The sequence below is a fragment of the Monomorium pharaonis genome, chromosome 4, assembly GCF_013373865.1.
Source record: "Monomorium pharaonis isolate MP-MQ-018 chromosome 4, ASM1337386v2, whole genome shotgun sequence".
Lineage (NCBI taxonomy): Eukaryota > Metazoa > Arthropoda > Insecta > Hymenoptera > Formicidae > Monomorium > Monomorium pharaonis.
In genome coordinates, this window is record NC_050470.1 from 20740860 (window position 1) to 20761852 (window position 20993).

At 30.9% G+C, this 20993-nt stretch overlaps 1 protein-coding gene and 1 long non-coding RNA gene across 8 annotated transcripts in view; one reads left to right on the forward strand and one right to left on the reverse strand.

Moving 5' to 3' along the window:
• Positions 1-20993, reverse strand: part of LOC105832563 (tudor and KH domain-containing protein homolog) — a 40236-nt gene that overhangs the window by 8650 nt on the left and 10593 nt on the right. For 3 of the 7 annotated variants that reach the window (XM_012673651.3, XM_012673653.3, XM_036286157.1), the window contains exons 2-9: positions 17626-17750; positions 16395-16818; positions 15058-15369; positions 13323-13520; positions 13026-13186; positions 12263-12486; positions 8480-8669; positions 7112-7407 (exon numbers count right to left, since the gene is read on the reverse strand). In XM_012673651.3, the coding sequence (XP_012529105.1) occupies positions 7264-7407; positions 8480-8669; positions 12263-12486; positions 13026-13186; positions 13323-13520; positions 15058-15369; positions 16395-16818; positions 17626-17739 (1767 nt within the window). In that variant the 5' untranslated portion in view covers positions 17740-17750 and the 3' untranslated portion in view covers positions 7112-7263. Of the gene's footprint in view, positions 1-7111; positions 7408-8479; positions 8670-12262; positions 12487-13025; positions 13187-13322; positions 13521-15057; positions 15370-16394; positions 16819-17625; positions 17751-17995; positions 18093-20993 lie in introns of those variants that run through there. The other 4 variants (XR_004963061.1, XR_004963062.1, XM_036286159.1 and 1 more) reach the window with 3 other exon arrangements.
• Positions 3436-6736, forward strand: LOC118645308. The gene is made up of 2 exons (XR_004963064.1): positions 3436-5331; positions 5413-6736. It is a non-coding gene; the product is annotated as an uncharacterized LOC118645308 (long non-coding RNA).

The following is a 20993-nucleotide window of genomic DNA, read 5'->3' on the forward strand; positions in this document are numbered from 1 at the left end:
AGCGGAGCTCTCCTACCTAGGAGACGCTCGCCCCGCTCCCCCGGAGCGACGCGCGTCGCCAAGTGGCACGCCAGCGCGGGGGGATTCACCGGCAGTTATGCTGGATAGTGATTCCCGGTGGGCCTCTCGCTCACAAACCCGCGAGTCCCACATAACCCTCGCCTATGAGTCATCGGCGGCGAGGGTATGCGTAAATGCATTCCCACCTCGTAAAACAAAAAAAGGTGCGGATACGAATGAGGCCCAATTGCGCACATAAGCGATTGGACACAGTAGTATTTCCCGATTGGACACAGACCCGATTGGACACGAACCCGAATGGACACGGACTTAATTGGACACAGATCCGATTGAACACAAACCCGATTGCACACGGACCCGATTGCACACTGACCCGATTGCGCACCGACCCGTTTGCACACGGACCCGATTGCGCACCGACCCGTTTGCACACGGAAGCGATTGCGCACCGACCCGATTGCATACGACCCGTTTGCACACAGACCCGATTGCACACGGACCCGATTGCGCACCGACCCGTTTGCACATGGACCCGATTGCACACGATACGATTCCGCATCGCAGAATAATGCAAAAACAACCTGTGGATAGCACAGAAAATTTAGAATAAATTTTTATAAATATTTTACGAATTTATTTTTAAAAAACATTTTTTAAATTATATAATCGTTTTCATAAATTATTTAGAAATTAATATTAACAATATATAAAATATATTTTTAAAATATACTAAAAAATATTCATGGTATATAAGCTCGAAATATTTTTGTATTTTTGTATAATAGCGTAAATATTTATTTTTAATATTTTCATAAATATTTGTCATAATTATTTTATACTTGGCAAACTCAGACATAAAAATACGTACAAAATATGTATTATATTTTTTTGTCTTATACATATTTTATAGTCGCAAACCTATGTGGTGCAGAAAATGCTTTGCACACACACACACACACACACACACACAGACACACACACACACACACACACACACACACACACGCGCGCGCGCGCGCGCGCGCGCACGCGGAGGGGTGCAAGGGGGGCTTCGCCCCCCTCCCGCACCCACCCGTCCAAATCGCTAACCCATGTACTATCTGAAATGCGGAATCGTATCGTGTGCAATCGGGTCGTGTGCAATCGGGTCGGTGCGCAATCGGGTCCGTGTGCAAACGGGTCAGTGCACATTCGGATCCATGTGCAATCGGGTCGGTGTGCAATCGAGTCCGTGTGCAATCGGGTCCGTGTCCAATCGGATAGTGTCCAATCGGGTCTGTGTCCAATCGAGTCCGTGTCCAATCGGGACTGTGTCCGATCGAGACGGTGTGCAATCGAGACTGTGTCCAATCAAGTCCGTGTCCAATCGGGTCTGTGTCCAATCCAGTCTGTGTCCAATCGGGTGTGTCCAATCAAGTCTGTGTCCAATCGGGTCCGTGTGCAAACGGGTCGTGTGCAATCGAGTCGTGTGCAATCGGGTCGGTGCGCAATCGGGTCCGTGTACAAACGGGTCGGTGCGCAATCGGGTCGGTGTGCAAACGGGTTCGTGCGTAATCGGGTTCGTGTGCAATCGGGTCCGTGTATAAACGGGTCGTGTGCAATCGGGTCGGTGCGCAATCGGGTCGGTGTGCAATCGGGTCCATGTGCAATCGGGTCTGTGTCCAATCGGGTCTATGTCCAATTAAGTCCGTGTCCAATCGGGTCCGTGGCCAATCGGGTCTGTGTCCAATCGGGAAATACTACTGTGTCCAATCGCTTATGTGCGCAATCGGGACAGTCCCTGCGGATACAGAGAAGAGGCGGACCCATATTTGTACTAGTTTATGCAAAACACAATTTATTTTTTTTTATTATTTATTTTCTTTCATTATTAAAGGAAAGACACCGAATTTGTAACAGTTTCCTAAATTGGAACTCCATTATTTCTTGGAAACTAAATATCGCACCATACGAATACCAATAAAAATATGATCTGTTTAGTTAATTAAAGAAATAAAAACCCATATTTCATATATTCATATTCTGGACTTGGTTAGGTGGTGTGAGAGCAAATGGTCGTGTGGCGGCGATAGTGCGTGTATAGGACAATTAAGCAGGTATTTAGAGATTTAGGATGAAAAAATAGAAGGGAATGGGAAGAGAGGAGAGTAAAGTTGCTGGGAAATTGAAAGAAACAATGGAAGCAGGAAGACAGGATAAAAGACGAGTAGAAAGATCGCAGCTAAGGAGGTTAGGATGCATAGACGAGCGCGGGAAAATGTATAGATAAGAGCGAGAAGAAAAAGAAGTAAAGGAGGACAGAAAAGGGCTGGAGAATGCGGTTAAGAGAGAATTAAGTAAGGTAGAAAGAAAACGAAAAAGAAAAATAGAATAAGGTTAGAGAATATAGAAGTAAGCAAGAATAGGTTATGTTCATAGTTTTAGAGAGATAATCAGGCGAGAAAAAAAGGACGAGAATATACGTAAAGAAGTAAAAAAAGAGAGGTATTACAGTGTAGATATGTAAGATAGGCAGAATATATATTAGTAAATGAAACTGTTTGTATAAGAGTAAGGATTTTTAAGTAGAGAAAAGAATGGATGCAGATCGCAGCCCCTAGGCGATGAGATTGAAAAGCAGAAAGAAGAGGATCCAGATAACACAGAGATAAACAGAAATTCCTAAAGAAGTCATTTAAAAAATACTTGGTGAAGTAGAAAAATGAATACATAAAGAATTCTTGAGGAATTAGCCACAATGAGTTCACATTGAAGTATTCCTTAAGAGTTCATTGTAATGAATACCTCGCGATTTATTATTTGAAACATTTAAAGTATTCATAGAGAAATTATGTTAAAGAATACTTGGCGAAGTAAAAAAGTGAATACATAAAGAATTCTTGAGGAATTAGCCACAATGAGTTCACATTGAAGTATTCCTTAAGAGTTCGTTGCAATGAATACCTCGCGATTTATTATTTGAAATACTTTGAGTATTCATCAGAAATTACTCGAGTGTTTGGATGATCTCAATTACATTTTTATAATTTTATAATTATACACGAAATGCGCTATATATAATTAACAAAATTAATATACAACTTAAGAGCGTGCTGATCTGCAACGACAGAGTGTCGCGTTCCGTTTCACGCATGATGTGCATAATGCAACATTTATCCTTATTTGTGTTAACTATACATATGTTTCATCTCTCTGACAACATCTATTGTAATAATCTATAACAAATATGTATGCATAAATAAGAAGTGTTCATGGATCATCACGGGGCGTTAGGATGCGGTCTTCGAAGTCAAGCAACGTTGGCGATGGTTAACACTTGGATGGGTGAACTTTTTTTCAGGTATAGAAATTAAACATGCTTTAACAGGTGCTTTACGACTATGGCTTGGCTGAAACATGGTATAATCTTCTTCCTCTTACAAAATTAATCAGAATTTTTTATTTTTTAAATCTAAGAAACGTTCCAATATTATAAAAATCGGAACATTTATCAGAAATCTTGAAAATAAATTTTTTAATTCCGTTTAAGATATCTACTTGGAGAAGTCCTAATGAATACTTTAAGGAGTTCTGAGGAATTCCAACAAGTAATTCTATATGAATACTTTAAGAAGTTCTGAGGAATTCTAACAAGTAATTCTATATGAATACTTTAAAAAGTCCTGAAGAATTCGAATCATGGTGCATGTAACTTCCTACGTTATTCTTAAAATATTCTTCTATGAATTCCTCAGGAATTACTGTTCAGAAAGGAAGACTTCTTTATGAATTCTTTAAGAAGACATTGTGTTATCTGGGAAGGAAAGGACTGCAGAAAGAAGATCAAGAATGGGAGAAGATGACGAAGCAAAATGCATACACAAGAGAAAAAGGTGGAAAAGGTAAATGGAGATCCTGAGTAACGAGGCAACAGAATTTTGGAAGAATATTATAGAAGATGATCCAGAAAGCAATAATATAGATAGGCGTAGAGAAAAGCAAAGAGACGGATCATAAGATCTGGTAAAGTAAAATAAAGACTGTACAAATGAAAAGAGGAAAATGTAAAGGATTTTAAAGAGGTGAAAAAAAACAGTCACGAGAGAGGACCAATTGAAGAAGAAAAGTAAACTAAAGAGCTTTCTGAATCAGAAGCAAGACAAAGGAAATGAAGAAAAGAGAGGAAATAGATTTTGAAGTTTGAAGTTTGTAAAGGCAATGAAATTGGAAATACACAACCAAGAACAGAGAAGAAAAAGAGTGAATAAGAAACAACATAAGCAAGGAAGAAGGAAATTCCACTTGGTGAAACTATTGGATGGAACAGAGTTGTAGGAGAGAGAAGAGACAAGAGGAAATATCAAAGTAAAGCAGTAAGGGACAGTATTTATTGTGATACTGTGCAGAGAGGGAGAAAGAAGTAGAAGATTTTTCACCCTCTTTATGGATGGATTGGAAAGCAGCTCATGATAACATTAAAAGTCCAGAGGAATTAGGAACTGTGAAGCCAGAAGAAGGGAAGATTGAAAGAAGGTACAACACGAGGGCGACAGTAAGGACAGAAGGATTAGCATAAGTGTGCAGTACAACGATGGGAGCAAGACGGGGCTGTGAAATGGATTCTTTGGTTTTCAGATAATAAAATCAGATAGATATATATGGAATAGAATAGGAGATGTAGAATTAGGTTAAGAGAGAATATAATCACGAGAGAGAGGAAGTGCAGAGGAACTAGTATAGGGAAAGGCCTAAATAGAAAGATTAGACGAATATAGTTATAAGTAGTAAGAAGATTGTAAACAGAGAAAAGATGGAATGATAAGTGAAAAAAGAATGATGAGATTTGATTAGTTTTTATTATAGGCAGGATTTTTGCGATTAGAACGGTATAATAGGATATGATATGATATGTTGTGATAAACATGTTAGGAAAGAAATGAATAAGGGCAACTAAGGTATGGAATCTAGGAATTATAGAAATAATTTTTAGTAGAAGGCAAAAAGAATGTTTAGGGGAAAAAAGGAGGTAGAAAAAAAGATTTTTGTAAAGATTAGTAAATAAAGCAATGGAGATTAGTTATAAGGGTGTATAGTTATAGGTTGAAAGATAAGACTAAATAAAGTGATGATAGGAAGATAATGCGAGAAAAATGTTTAGATAGAATCATACTGTATTTTATGTAGGATTCTCTTTTTGGCCATAAGATGTTGAAGAGAAAAAAGTTTATTATTGTAAGAAAATTCGTCCGATAGAGAAAATGTAGGATTATAGCAAAGTAATAAAGGTGCCTTTTCACGCTGACGCTTTTTTTCAGCGTCAAAAGACATCACGTGACTAAAAATGACGAATGGGTATCTTTATTTTTAGTCACGTGATGTCTTTTGACGCTGAAAATGAGCGTCAAGCATCAGCGTAAAAAGGCTCCTATAAGATTTGATATGCATGATATAAATAAAGCCATGCGATGTATTGGTTAGGATAGATGGATAGTTAAACGGATGGATGGAGGTATGTGTGTGATAAAAAATTTGTAAGGTAGGGATGGATCCTTGGATAAGTCCTTGATTATAAACAAAGTCCCTTCTTGGCATTGTATATGCTTGAAGTAAATTAATTCTAAGTTCATATATTCATATTCTTTTCTACATAAAAACTGCTAAAGATGAATTCGTCAAAATCGGGAGTTATATTTGCATGATTCTGTCTCTTATGCAATCCTAATGGAATAACATTGAGTCTGTAAGACTACATAATACATAATAAGATGTATAGTAACATTAATACTTCGATCGTATACAAATTCCAAATTAGACGCCCATTTCGTCCGATACCATTTTCGACATGTGTCACAAAAACATAAATTATTTAAAAAATACGAAACAGTATTATAAAAATTACTATACCATTTAATAGAAGATACCTTTTAATTTGTATTCATGTTCTCAACATTGTTTTTCTAACTATTATTTAAGAAATTTTGTCCAATAACAAAGTAGTGTTCCAAATTCGGTGTCTTTCCCCTATTACAATAAATTTTTAAAAATATATATCTTATTTATGAAACTTTTCATGATTATAACTTTTTAACGCATCACGAGCGACGGCTAAAACGTTTTGAAAGTTACTCGAAAGGGTGATCTTGACAACAAGGACAAAGTTATTGGCGGGAAGATTCATAAAAATAAATATTTACTATTCAAATACACAGTATAAGTACACTTATACTGTGTCAAAAGTGTCATCTTTGATCTTATATTATCATTTTCGTTGTATACATGTGCTGCACAGACGGGCAAATACATTCTATTTATATACATATACGTGTAGACATAAAAATACGTGTATCTATAAAAAGAATACATTTTTCTATGTGTATCATAAACTCATTGTGCTAAAGGGGATATTCTTGTTTCTTAAATTTAAAATTATTTCTTTGACATTTTCACAGCTTGTGAATCTTGAGTAAATGAGAGTAAGCGAGTAAGTAAGGAAGTGAACAAGCGTGCATGCGTGCATGTGTTGTGTGCATGTTTAAAGAAAAAAAAAGATTATAGGTGGAGATTTGCAAGATTTTATTAACGTATAAAGTGTAAAATTTTTAACGCGTCTTTTTTCAAAATAACTTTATTAATTGTTGCTACAATTACATCTAGTTTCAATCCAATTGATTTAAATATTATATATTCGAAGATATTTACAACATATTTCTCTCTCATCTAATCTATAAAATAAAAATCAAATAAAAACTTCAACCGTTATTTTTTTGATAAGAAAAGAAATAAAAAAGTGAAATAATTAAATTGTTTTTCAAAACTTTGCCTCTTTTGTAAAAATCAATATAAGACAAACAAAAATTGCATTTATATAAATTAAGAATTTTTCCATCTTTTAATTCAAATAATTTATGCATCTTAAATCATGATAACAGTGAGCTAGCATTTCTTAATATCCATTTATCTACACACAATTACCAAAAATATCTTTCCTATAATATTTGTAAAAAATTATTAAAAACATTCAAATATAAAATAGATGTATCAAGTTTCAAATTTATAGTTGTAAATAAAAAAAAAAAAAATTTTTTTTTAAGTATAAGAATGCTACCAGAAGTAAGAATATTCTCGTACATACTTTATTCTAAAATTTATGTTTCTAACACAGAAATTTGACGTTTGATACAAAAAACATTATTACCTTTTTTATGATGTCGTTAATAGAATATCTTCAAATTGAAATAGGTTTTATCACAATTAAAGTCGCATTTAGTCGAGATAATATGAATCAGATACAAATGGAAGAAATGAAAGATCACTCTTGTCATGAGACAACACAGAATTTAATGCCGAATAGTCTTCTTCCTCGACTTGAGCCATTTTCAATTGCAATAAACTGTCCCCAATGTTGACCTGTAATAAATATTTATAAAATTTTTTAATAAACATGTAATTCACTGTAACAGCAACATAATTCAAAAAACAATGTTTTGCATTTTAAATGTTTTAAATTATTAAATTTTCTAATATTGTTTTTCAATCGTAATTTTAGTATAACAACAGATTGCAAAGAAATAAAAATACACTTTAAGATACAGTTCTTTATTCAATGTAATAGAAATATATTTTCTAAAAAACTAATATATAATATTTTTTATTTATGTATTTTATTTATAGCAAATAAAATATGTATGTTAATGGTAACTTTTTTTAAAAGAATTTAAAGATTGCTGATTGAAGATACTTTGAAGCAATCTTCAAATAAAATATTTAAAAATATTACAACTTTCTAAGATACACAATACATCACTAAGATAAATTCCATATATAACATCCAAATGTGAGTATAATATTATTACAATGTAAATATAATAATTATTTTTCTATTAAAATTTATCTATCCTTTACATATATTGACTGTATTCATTTTTTATTTACGGTAAAATTTAGCAAGATTTTGATATTTGTAGCATAGAAATACTTAAAATACAAAAACTCGATGAATTATTACGAAGTCATTTACAGCAAAACATACTTAATTACATTTTAATTTTATTATTTGATTATATTAATAAAAAATTTTTTTTATTTTACTTAATTATATTATATTTTTAAAAAACTAACAAGAGGAAATATTTATTATGTCCATTAATATCGTGAGACTTAATAAATTATTTGGAAATCTAATATGGTAATCCAAACATTGCAATTATTTTTATTATACTTTCCTTAAGTTAATAATGTAATAAATTATAATTATTAACTAATTAATATATAATAAATTCATTTTAAACCAGTCAAAATATAAGATTGATAAAAATCTTAAAATCGACATGTTAAATTTCGAAATGTTAAATTTTAAGACACAATATTTTACAAAAATATGTGGGCATTCTCATAAAGTCAAAAATATTTAAATAACAAAGGCATCAAGAAGTTCAAGATTTAAAAAAATTTATAAATATTCTCATTCCTTTCGTCTCACCTCACTGCCAAATTCGTTGTTGTATAATAAATGAATGCAAGGAATCAGTGAACTTTGACGATTTCGAGATCCTCTGCAACCGATCGGACGTTCCTTGTAGCCTTTAACTTTAGCAGTAAGTTCTACCCACTTTGCTAGATTGGTAAGTTCGGCAAACTTATCGCTAGCTTCAGGGCTCCACTCATTTTCTCTAAAAATAAAAATCCATTAAGATATTGATTAACAGATTAATTAAGAAAGAGATGTATGGAGGCAATAAAAGGATAATAGAATTGTAGCTGTGAAAAAATAAAAGATGTAAGAATTCAAACAAAAAAAACCTACTTAAAAAATCATACAAAACAAATTAAAAGATTAAAAAACCACGCTGGATGTTTATGCAAAAATTATAATATCAAATTGAAACATACATAGTAACATCAAACGTGTTTCGATCTTTAATAATGGTCACCTTCAGTGACAATTAAAAATTAAAAATTAACCCTCAGGGTACCGACTGGGTTAGCGTAACCGCGGCAAATTTTGAAATACGCGTCGTTTTTAAACGGAAAGGAGTGGGGGCACCCCCCGGGTGCGGGGAAGAAAAAACTTTGAGATTCCAAATTCCAAGTACTGGTCCACGGTCCACCGCTTGGGTGGAGCCAGTGTATCCTCAGGAGTTGAAGGGCAAGCATTAAAATTCTTCTCTCGGGTATTTTTCATCCAGTTGATACGAAACGTCACAAAAGTATTAAATTTTAAAGATAAAATCAAATTTTGCATAAAAATAATTTTAACTGTTTTTTTCGTAAGTTTAATGCAAAATATTATTATTTAGTGCAAAGTAAATAAACATAAAGTTAACAAACAATGTTATTTGTTACTTTAATCAGTCCTATGGCGAAACAAGTAGCAATGTCGAAAAAATGTTAACGTAGATCTTAGCAGCGTTTCAACCAATGATTTTTGCAACAAGTTTGTTGCGAAAATTTTTTTTAATAATACAAATTAACAAATAATTATCCTAAACTAAAATAAATCATGCCAATTGATTCTACGTAAAAAACCACGACGAAAACATATTGCCCATGTAAATACCTCCATTTATTACAAAAAATTTATAAACAATTTCTATATGCATGTAATCACTTTATCCTATAGCGAAACAAGTCGCAATATAAAAAAAATGTTAACGCAGTTTCTGGCACCGTTCCTAGCAATGATTTTTGCAACAAAAAGTTAGTTGCAAAAAATTGTTTAAAATTGTTTTTAACAATTTGTTTGTAACAAATTGTTAAAAAATTTTTTTTGCGTCTAACTTTTTGTTGCAAAAATTATTGCTAGGAACGCTGCCAGGAACTACGTTAACATTTTTTCGTTATCGCGACTTGTTTCACCATGGGATTAGTATGGGGATTAGTAGCGTAGCATCGCGTCTTCGCGGAAAATTGAAAATTGAAAAAAAAAAAAAGAAAAGTGGTTATAATAAATTATTAAAAGTTTTTTAATTATTAAAAAAATAAATTATTTAATTGTATTAAAAAATGTGAATATTTCATGTTACGCCTTATTTTGGTGACATTGGAAAATATCGGAAAATATCACATTTGCATATCGCCAAATAAATATATAGTTTCAGAACTGAATAAAAAATCTGACATAGATTCTTAAAGTTCACTTTTTCATCTTTCCATTAATCATTATTTTAATTACTTTATCTTTTTTTTTCTAATAAATACAAGCGTTAAAAAAAAAGCAAATTTTAATAAAAATTTTTTTGTTCCTTTTTCATTCTTAAAAAAAATGTTTTTTTAAATCTTCGACTTTTTAACCAAGCTATTATAATTCTGAGTCTTTTTCTTTTCGAATGAAAAAAAATGCGTTGAAATTGATTAAATTTATTCGGAGACATGAGCCGACAAAGTTGGGAGGTTACGCTAACCCCTTTTGGTACTAATCGTAACTTTTTTATAATTAGTACCCTAAGGGATAATAATCCATATAAAAATGTATATAAACAAAGATGGGACAAAATTCAAAAATAACGAAGCCGCTGAGACCAATGTATGATCCATGTGTGCGTTAATTAGAGGTTCAAAGATATAAATTTATTCACGTTGAGTCTCAAAATTACGCTACGTGCACACGCACACTATGTGTGTGTGAGAGGAGGGTGCGTGTGTGTACAAGGTGTATCGCCTAATAATATATATAAGAAAAATATTTAAATCATATAAGTCGTCGGCTAACTCCTCTTCGTTCTCAAAGCAATCATACTATGTTATTTTATCCTAATTTATTTTTATTTGTAAATGGCACGGTTATCAACGTATCATTTCTCGCCTATGACGTCATAAAGTCAATATGGTTGCAGAAAAGGGCCAGAAGCCTTAAATACAAAATTCGTTCTGAAATGTAAATCGGCATTTTTCTGTTACTAAGAATCTGCTATAATATAAATAATAAATTTTAAATATATAGTAGATTTAATGTTGCAGACAGAATTTTGAAAAAAAAAAATCTCTTTATCATAAAACTTTATATTTAAGGAATTTTCGACATCTTATCTTTATTAAGTCTTAATTATTTCAATTTTAATTTTTTAATCTTAATTTTTTCAATAAAATATTATATTAAGTCATATTTTGTTTTTATGTTACTTTTCATGAAAAAACTTTCGCGCTCTATATTCCCTAATCTATTATTAGGATTTACAACAAAATATTTCACATATATCCATCACATCCTCAGTAATGATGAATAACATTTGTGCAAAGTTTAGCTAAAGCAAAAGAAAAGACACTTTCTCCATTAGAGATGTTAAAAGTGTAAAATAAGAAAAGATGGACAAATTGTATTGGATGAATGAAAACAGGATCATGATAGATGAAACGTATTAATTATTAAAAGATTAATTTAAAAAAGAGAAATGTCATCAAGTTTAAAATATGAACGGATGTGTGTGGTTAACCCTTTGTGTGTCAGTGGGACGTATTCGTCCCACCTTTTTGTCATCAATTTTCTCAATATTCAACCCTCTTTTTTACGCATCCTGATGCAGTTTTTTACCTTTTCGAGTGGCTAAGGGTTCAATCTTAATATTTTGAGCACTAAGGAATTAATATGTTTATTATTTTTATTGTACTAAATAAATGAGTTGAAAAAAATGCCAATTTACGTGAAATAATTCAGTTGTAGAAAAAAAGCCCTACAAATATATTTAAAATGTACATGAATTTTATGTTTTTTGGATCGTAGAATTCAAATCTGGAGTCAGATTTTTAAAATTTAAAATGGTGGATCTAATATGGCGGACGGAAATTCATTTAATTTATGCGAGGATCTATAATAAAGGGTTTATGCTGATTATGAATCTAAAATTAGATTTTCGAAATTTAGAATGGCGGATTCAACATGGCGGAGAAAATTTTATTATATTTTAGCAAAAATCCGTGATAAGCGGTTTTGGATAAATAATCATGTTGTATCCGCCATCTTAAATTTTTAAAATCTGACTTCGGATTCGTAATCAACGGTCCCGAAAACTCCTTATTACAGATTCTTGCTAATTGAATAAATTTTTGAATTTTCGACTGCCATATTAGATTCGCCATTTTAAATTTTGAAAATTTGACTTCAGATTCGTAATCAACGATCTCAAAAACCTCTAGATACAACATTAAAAAAGAAGTGGGTCTCAAACAATAACGCGCTACTCAAAGGATTAAGAAATACTATATAAATCAAGTTCCTTCTCAGCCAAAAGTTAAAGTAAATTAAAATTTGACTCTGTTAAAATACTACCGTGGCTTCACGTTTGCTAACGAACATTCCACAGCTTGATGCCGTAAGCTCAACATATCTGTACGAAGTTCCAATACATCATCTGTAGGGACAAGTTCCATATCTCCATAATCCACAAAGAAAACTTCGCATAATCCATCAGATTCCATGACGGATATTATTTCCGCACGATACCATTTGCCGTCATATTTAAATTTAGCTGCTACCATTTTGCCTGGCATCATCTAAAATCCACAAACAATGATAGATAATCAAACTACATTATTAATCCTAGAACGGAGTAGTTTTGTAGTCTAGTGATTTGAATTTGTCTCCTAATTTAGCAAATAAAGGAATCAACTTGGGACATTAAGTATAATTCAATTTAAAGTCTTAGGAATGTAGAGGGACACTAGCTAGTATCAGAACGCCATTAGCTTCCGAGCAATATGAAAGTAAAGTGGAAAAGGAGACGTTTATACTCCATAACTATGGAACTTTGCTCTAAATCGCTATAAATATAAATTAAAGAATACACATCGTTATTTCTTTGCATTGAAGATGGCTCAAAATGTAGCCGAAACGTTTGCTAAACATGATTTTCTGTCATTAAATATACTGGAAAATATTTGTTTTAAAATTTTTATTTGCAAATGATACGGGCGCAAAGCCTCTAACGTCACAGATTCATTATACCTTAATAATAATGATAATACAACACACACACACATACACACACACAGCGCGCGGCCGCGACCTTCTCTTGTAAATTTTTCTTACTTACTTTTTTTAAAATATGAAACTTTTGATTTTCCTCTTTATTGTAATAGTGTGTCATTTCAAATACCAAGTTTTGTAATTGAATGAGTGCAGGACTACACACTTGAATCCAAAACAAGCTTGGCGTTTCCATCGCAGTTACAAATACTTGCATTAAACCATCTACTGAAATCCAAATTAAATTATAAATAATAGTATATAAAAATATTAAAAAATTTGAATTTTTATCTAAACTTTAATCAAATAATATAAATTTACAAATACAAAATATTTCATACAAAATAAATTTTGCTTTATATACCTTGTACTAAAGTAGATCTTAAAATGTTATTAGATATGCTAATTTGACTCGTAGATTTAGACGACTCAGAGATTCTTTTGATAATCAATTCCATTGGAGATCCAATTATCTCTTGAATTTTATTTTCTATCTGACTAATAGCTAGTTTTACTTGCGCAGCAGTCCCCTTTACTGTTATTATGTTTTTGCTTTCATGAGCTATAAAAAATTGTTAAGATTATTGCAATAATTGCTATAATAATTGTTATTATAGACTCTATAATAATTGTTAATAATAGTTGTTATAAACTCTAGCAAAATTAATACAGAGAATAATCTAAAAATAAATAATTAAATTGTTTCCTATAAACAATCTTAACAAGTTTATTTTAAAAAGATGTGTTATCACACTAAATTATTCTCTATCAGTAACGTCATCAAAAACAATTTTAATTCAACAAGAATCAAATAAAAAGTATAAATATAATTAAATAATAACATTTTTGCAAAAATTAAACAAACCTAGATATATTAAAAAATTTTTTTATAATTCTTAAATATTAACCAAAACTTTGTTTTTATATAAATTGAAATTTGATAATGGATCCAACTAATATGTAATCATAAACTAACAGCCGCTGACGGATCATTCCGCCCAATGCCACTTAAGAGAGCAATTTGTAAAAGTGAATAACATCAATAAGCATTAGTCAATATAAACCTTCCACGTCATAGGTATGATAAAAATTCTTAGATATCATTAATAGCCATTAATAGACATAATATTTAATCATTTATCCTAAGGTTTGATAAATTTAAATTCTTTAACAGAAAGAAAATAATTTCTGTGAGAATAGGGTGAGGATAAGGTCAAAAATGTCGTTTGTGTTGTTTGTGACCATTCGGAGATTGCAAGTTACACAGAATTTTACACACTAACAAGTGCTCCGAGGTTTTGACAATGTAATTAGAATTAAATACACATTTTATATTAATACAAGGTCGAAACATATGTGACACATTAACATTATTGTTTACCAATATAATTACTCGCATTTAAATCAAGCTTTGGCTTATATGCTCCTTCTAATAATCATTTATAAATTAAGTCCGCCAATAAAATTATTTTCATAAAATATTTTGTAGTGAATATAATAGAAAAAAAGACTACAGAGAGAGAAGGAGGGGGAGGGGGAAGAGAGAGAGAAGAAATTTTTATAATGATTGTACAACATTATACTGACCCAAAATGAAGAGAAACAATGCAGTCAATTCTACAGAATTATGGCTATCATTATGACTATATAATGATCAGAACAAAGCATATACATATTTATATACAATATAAAATCGATAAAAATAATTAATTAAATTATTTTTCATATTTAATAACTTCAGAAATTTTATTTTAGATTTTGTATTGTAACTTTATAAATGTATATCTATCAGTATTATTATTGTAATATTAAATATTAAATTAATAATTGCATAACTTTGATCTTCAGAGTTCGTATATTCAAACCATCAAATTACTAACCCTAGTTTTTATGTGTTATATATTCAAAGAAAAGTTACTATGTTTATACAATCAACAAGTTTAAAAATAATTTTTGTTTTCTTAAAATTAAATTTTTTAAACTTATTTGATTTTTGTAAGAAATTCTTCAATTCTATATCATAATATAGTTAATAATTAAATAAAAATATCATTTAAATATCGAGACAATGGTAAAAAAAAAGTTAAAATAATACGTACTTTCTAATAATTTAACAGCAAAATTTCCAATTATGAGTTTTGCACCAGAAGATTTTATTATTTCTTGTATATCATACCCTCTTCTTCCTATGATTTTCTTAAAAGCATCACGTGGTATTAATATCTCATAAGTCTCAATATCAGGATCATCTGTATTTTTAACATCAGTATTATTAGAGAACGATTTTGCTGTACATTGCATCTCTAATTGAGCTTGAGCTTCAACTTCTTGAATTTTGTCTTCTATATGAATAACGGCTGACGCTATTTGGTCAGCAATACCTGACAGTATTATCCTCCTTTTCATTCCAGCTATAAAAAGTGCGATTATAACTAAGTTAATATATGTATTTTAACTTTAAGTTGAAGTTTATTTAATGACTTATAAAATCAATTTACGATAAATTATTTTTTATTTGAAACTGTAGTTATATTAACCCTTCGTATACACACTTATTTTTTTAACCTTTACACTGGGTGCCATTTTCAAACAACTGTGTCTTTTAAAATATTTATACTAAAATTCTGAAAAAATTCATGAGTTAACTTTAATATTTATAGTAAGTATTTACATACATACTTTTAGTATTAAAATTTAATAAATTTCATATTTAAAAAAATTATATTTTGCAATTAAAAAAAATGTGCAGTTTTTGATTTTTTCCATTTATTACAGTACTTAAAAGGTACAGAGCGCTGAATTTTTAGGGGTCAAAAAATTATGGGTGATAATCACCCAGTGTGTATACGAAGGGCTAAATATATATATTAAATGTATATGTTATGATCAAAGCCGGCGTAGCGCGGGCGTTCCTAGGATTGACTGGTCAATGCGTGGAATAACCAAGCGTTTTGGTTAAAGTCTGAAAGAGTTTTGTATTTCGACTTTTGACTGATGTGTTTTTAGTCCATCCTAGGAGTGACTAACATGGCTGGTCAAAGTTAGAAACTAAAAAAATTACTTCAAACTTTGACCAAAACGCTTGGTTGTTCCGCGCATTGAGTCAATCCTAGGTGTGATTACAATAACACCACCTAAATCCGCTATGCGCCTTGCGCGTGTTCTAATCTGTCTGCTATCCGTGAGCGATTCACGGCACGAATGCGTTGCAAGTTATTACGCGTTCAGCAAGCAGCAGTTGGAAAATCGCGGATTGACCAGTCAATCCTAGAAACGCGCTATGGGCTTTGATCATAACATTACATTTTTCTTTTTGTTTGTTTAATTTAACTAGTTCAATTTCTTATTTGTTCACTGCACTAATGCAGTGATTAATGCAGAGATTAGTAACGCAATAAAAATTACTAGTCACAAATTCAATATAAATATTACATACTTTCACTTTTAAAAATGTCATAATCAACACTGAGTTTTACACCATAGGTCTTTTGAATCTCGTGTTCAAATTCAAATTTCCCATTCAAACTTTTTTTAAAAACTTCTTTAAAAGCCTCGAGAGGCACGAACAAATAGAAGGTTTCAATAACAGGTAAATTTTCTATTACAGCTTGTATCATATTCTGTGCCGAGTGAATGTTTTTCATATCGTTGGACTGTATGTAACACACACGTTCTGAAGAATATATGTTTCTCCTTTCCATTTTGATGCGTGTGTTAGTTAACTCTTCTATATTTTTAATTACAGTGCCACCTTTACCAATAACAGCAGGTACGTATTTCTCAAGTATTTTAACTTTCACACTTATTTCTTTACGTTTGGTTGTTGTTATCTGGCTATGTTTGTTTTTATTATTATCATCCTGTAACACAATATTAATAAACTTATTACATTTAAGGAGACAAATAATCTTTATTTAATTTTGTAGACATTTGTAATTCAGAGAATAAGATTCTTTACTGAAAAAATATATAAATTTTCTAAAAATTACTAAATTTTTTAAAAATTATAACTACAATTTTAAATAAAATCAGTATTTAAAAAAAATGCAGCTTTAAAATAAATTTATTTTCTCATACATGCTTTTAATATTTCTTAATCATAGTCACAAAAAAAATTCACTTAAGTTTTAAATTTAAAATTTTAAAAAGTACTAAAAGAATAATACAAACTAAATAGCATAAAAGATCTATCTGTAATAATGTAATACATGGATATAACTAAACAAAAAAATACAGAATTAAAAAAATTAAACACACAATGTAAATTTAGATGATTTAGAATGATATTGTTATCTAGTATAACTAATTCTTTTTTTATGAATCACATAAGAATATACATAGGGATATGTGCCATATTTACAATAATCAATAGATTAACTGTCAAAATTTTGCATCTAACACAAAAAAATGATTAAAGGAAAAATTTTGTCAGAAAGATACAATTTAAATTTAAAAGTAAAATTTCCAAAATTTCTCCAAGTATTAATAGAATCTCACAAAAATTCATGATTTTTAAAGAAAAAAAATCCCTAAAAAATCCAAAGTTATATCTCAATTTTCTTAGTAATAAACTTTTTACGGTAAGTAATATATTTAAGAAAATAAATAAACTTTATTGAACTTCATAGATAGCCAACAAAAAAAGTTGTGTCAAGAACAAACTTTACCTTCTCAAACATAGTATATAACAAGACTGCCACTGACACTCCAAAAGTTGTTATGGATATGCCGAGCAAAATCGGCAATACCGATTGTCTGTTCACACTGAATATCCACTTCATTTTCCTGTAGACTTAAAAAATATCATATATTTTTAAACACCATATTCTTGTATAATCTCTGTAAGAAATGTAAATATATTTAAAATTTATAGATATTATTTATGTAATTAATATACGAAGGTGCTTCAGAAAGTTTCTGCAATTCAGTTTATAAAAATTCCATTTATTTTATTATATAAACTCCATATATGTTGTTCTTGAAAAGACGAAATGCGGGAACTTTTTGAAGCATCCTCGTAATTTGTATTTATTATACATGGGTGGTTTCAGAAGTAACTTGATCCCCATACTAATAGAGGGTGATAGCCATCTGTATATGAGACATCTGTATATGTGGTCATAAAATTTCCTTCCTATGGATGAATATTGTATGGTCACAAGTCATTCTGATGCTAAATCGTTACTTAACAGTTACCTATTTGACAGTTGCTTAAACACAAGCGTTTCAAGTAACAGTGAAAAATGGATAAAATTGAAGTTCGTGGTGTGATTCAATTCTTTTTTCTGGAAAGGAAAACAAACAGCGAAGAAAATTCTTGAGAGGATTTTGCCTACATTGAGTAACTTATGCTCTTCCTATGAAACCGTTCGATTTTAGGTAAATGGGCGTGGTAGAACAAGCATCAAAGACGCACCACGTTCCAGAACTCTGAAAATAACTGTAATGTCAGATATCATCAATAAAATTTATAATATTGCTTTGGATGACAGACGAGTAAAAGTGTGCGAGTTAGCAGAGACCACGGCATCTCAACTGAGCGGGTTTATTTTATTTTGCATAATAAATTGCAAATAAAAAACTTTGCGCAAAATAAATGCCATGTTTGCCCACTTCGGAACAAAAACGAAATCACAAGCGAACATCGGCTGACTATTTAGAAGTGTTTCAGAAAAATCCAACAGACGTTTTGTGACTATAGACAAAAATTCATCACTATACACCAGAAACAAAACAACGGTCTAAATAGTGTGCTGCATGCAGTGGAAGCAAATCGTCTCCGAAAAAGGCGAAATGCATTCTATCCGCTGGAAAGATGATGGCTTCAGTTTTTTTGGGACGCGAAAGAAATTCCCCTAATTGACTTCTTAGAGAAGAGGAAAACTATTACTAGAGAATACTACGCATCACTTTTGGAGAGATTAAAGGCAGCAATCGTGGAAAACGTCCGGAAATGGCCAAAAAAAGTGTTGTCCCACCATAAACCGTGACAATACACTGGCGCATTCCATGGCTCTCAACAAAAATTGACCGAACTACTTCTTAAACTACTTCCGCATCCATCCTTATTCACTCGATTTAGCTCTCTCGCATTACCATCTGTTCCCGAAACTCAAAACTTTCTTAACTGAATACAAATTTAAGTCAAATGAAAAGATCACACAGGATGTAAACGAGTATTCTGAGGCGTGTGTTAAGTTAGCCCCCACACATTAAAATTCGGTAGTTTTGATGTGAGTTCCCGTTTTATTTTAAAGAGATAAAGAGTTCTTTGTAGTTTAGAAAAAGAGTTTTGTTGATTAACAGTCGGAAATCAAAATTAAAAAAATGGGGTGCTAACTTCTTATCAAAATTTCAGATCGAATAGTTCTCAATGGCTCAATAACTATGGCTTTATTTTGCAATTATCTAGAGTTCCTGAAACATTAAAAAAATTTCGATTATTAAAAAAAAATTAAAAATAGTTAAAAATTCGATTTTAAGATACAATAGTTCTGAGATGTTTCTATTGTTATTTTGCTTATTTCGAAGAGTTCTCGACGAATAAAAAAAATTTGGATCAAAAAATTAAAGAATTATGGACTATAAACAAAATTTCCAAATCAGTTAAAAATGACATATATCTGCTTATCATGTCATCCAATCACTTTGGCTTGTAACACTTTTCCCGAGAACTCGTCGAGAACTATCCAGAAATATAATCAGAACTATTCGGAATTCCAAAAAATTTTTCAACTACGGGAATTAAACAATTTTGCGATTACCGTTCTAATATGTGACAGTACCTTGCAAACCGTTGATCCGATCGCTTTGACTTGTAAGACTTTTCGCAAGAACTCGTCGAAAACTATCCAGAAATGTAATCAGAACTATTCAAAACTCCAAAAAATTTTTCGACTACGGGACTTAAAAAATTTTGCGACCACCGTTCTAATATGTAACAGTACCATAGTTCTGATTGCATTTCAGGGTGTTCTTGACGAGTTTTAGCATAAAGTCTTACAAGTCAAAGCGATCGAATCAACGGTTTGCAAGATACTGTTACATATTAGAACAGTAATGGCAAAATTCTTTAAGTCTCATGGTTGAAAAATTTTTCGGAATTCCGAATAGTTCTAATTACATTTCTGAGTAATTCTTGACGAGTTCTTGTAAAGTCTTACAAGCCAAAGCGATTGGATAACATAATAAGCAAATACATTTTTAACTAATTTGGAAATTTCGTTTATAATCCATAATTCTTTAATTTTTTGATCTAATTTTTTTTATTCGTCAAAAACTTATCAAAATAAGCAAAATAACAATAGAATCATCTCAGAGCTATTGTCTCTAAAATCGAATTTTTAACAATTTTTTTTAAATCAAAATTTTTTTTTAATGTTTCAGGAACTCTAGATAATCGTAAAATAAAGCTATTGAGCCATTCAAAACTATTCGATCTAAAATTTCGATAAGAAGTTAGCACTCCATTTTTAAAATTTTGATTTCCGACTGTTAATCAACAGATCTCTTTTTCTAAACTACAAAGAACTCTTTATCTCTTTAAAATAAAACAAAAACTCATCAAAACTACTAAATTTTAATGTGTGTAGGCTAACTTAACACACGCACTTCGAGGGGACGAAAAATAAAGTACATTATAAAATTCAAATTGTTCTCTTTAATATTCCGTCATTCTCCACGTGGTCACTTTGATGACAGCGGTATGATTGAGTTAAACACGAATAAAATCAATGTGCAATATCACATTGATACTCATGATATTCAAAAAATACCGTAGTCATTCGTTAAAATACCCTACAATGCAGTGCAAATTTCAAACTCGTGTACAATTAACAAAAAACATTGTATCGACATACTTTTTTTGAAATTGCTTAGAAGAGAATGAACTTTAAAAATCTGGATTAATATTGGCCAGATTTTAACGAGAAACTTGTGAAAAATGGTAATTTTTACTTTTTTCAATTAAAAAAAACATGTTTGGTTTTCATGCGATACAAGGAGATGCTGGACTGCCTCTCAAACTTGATCGAGT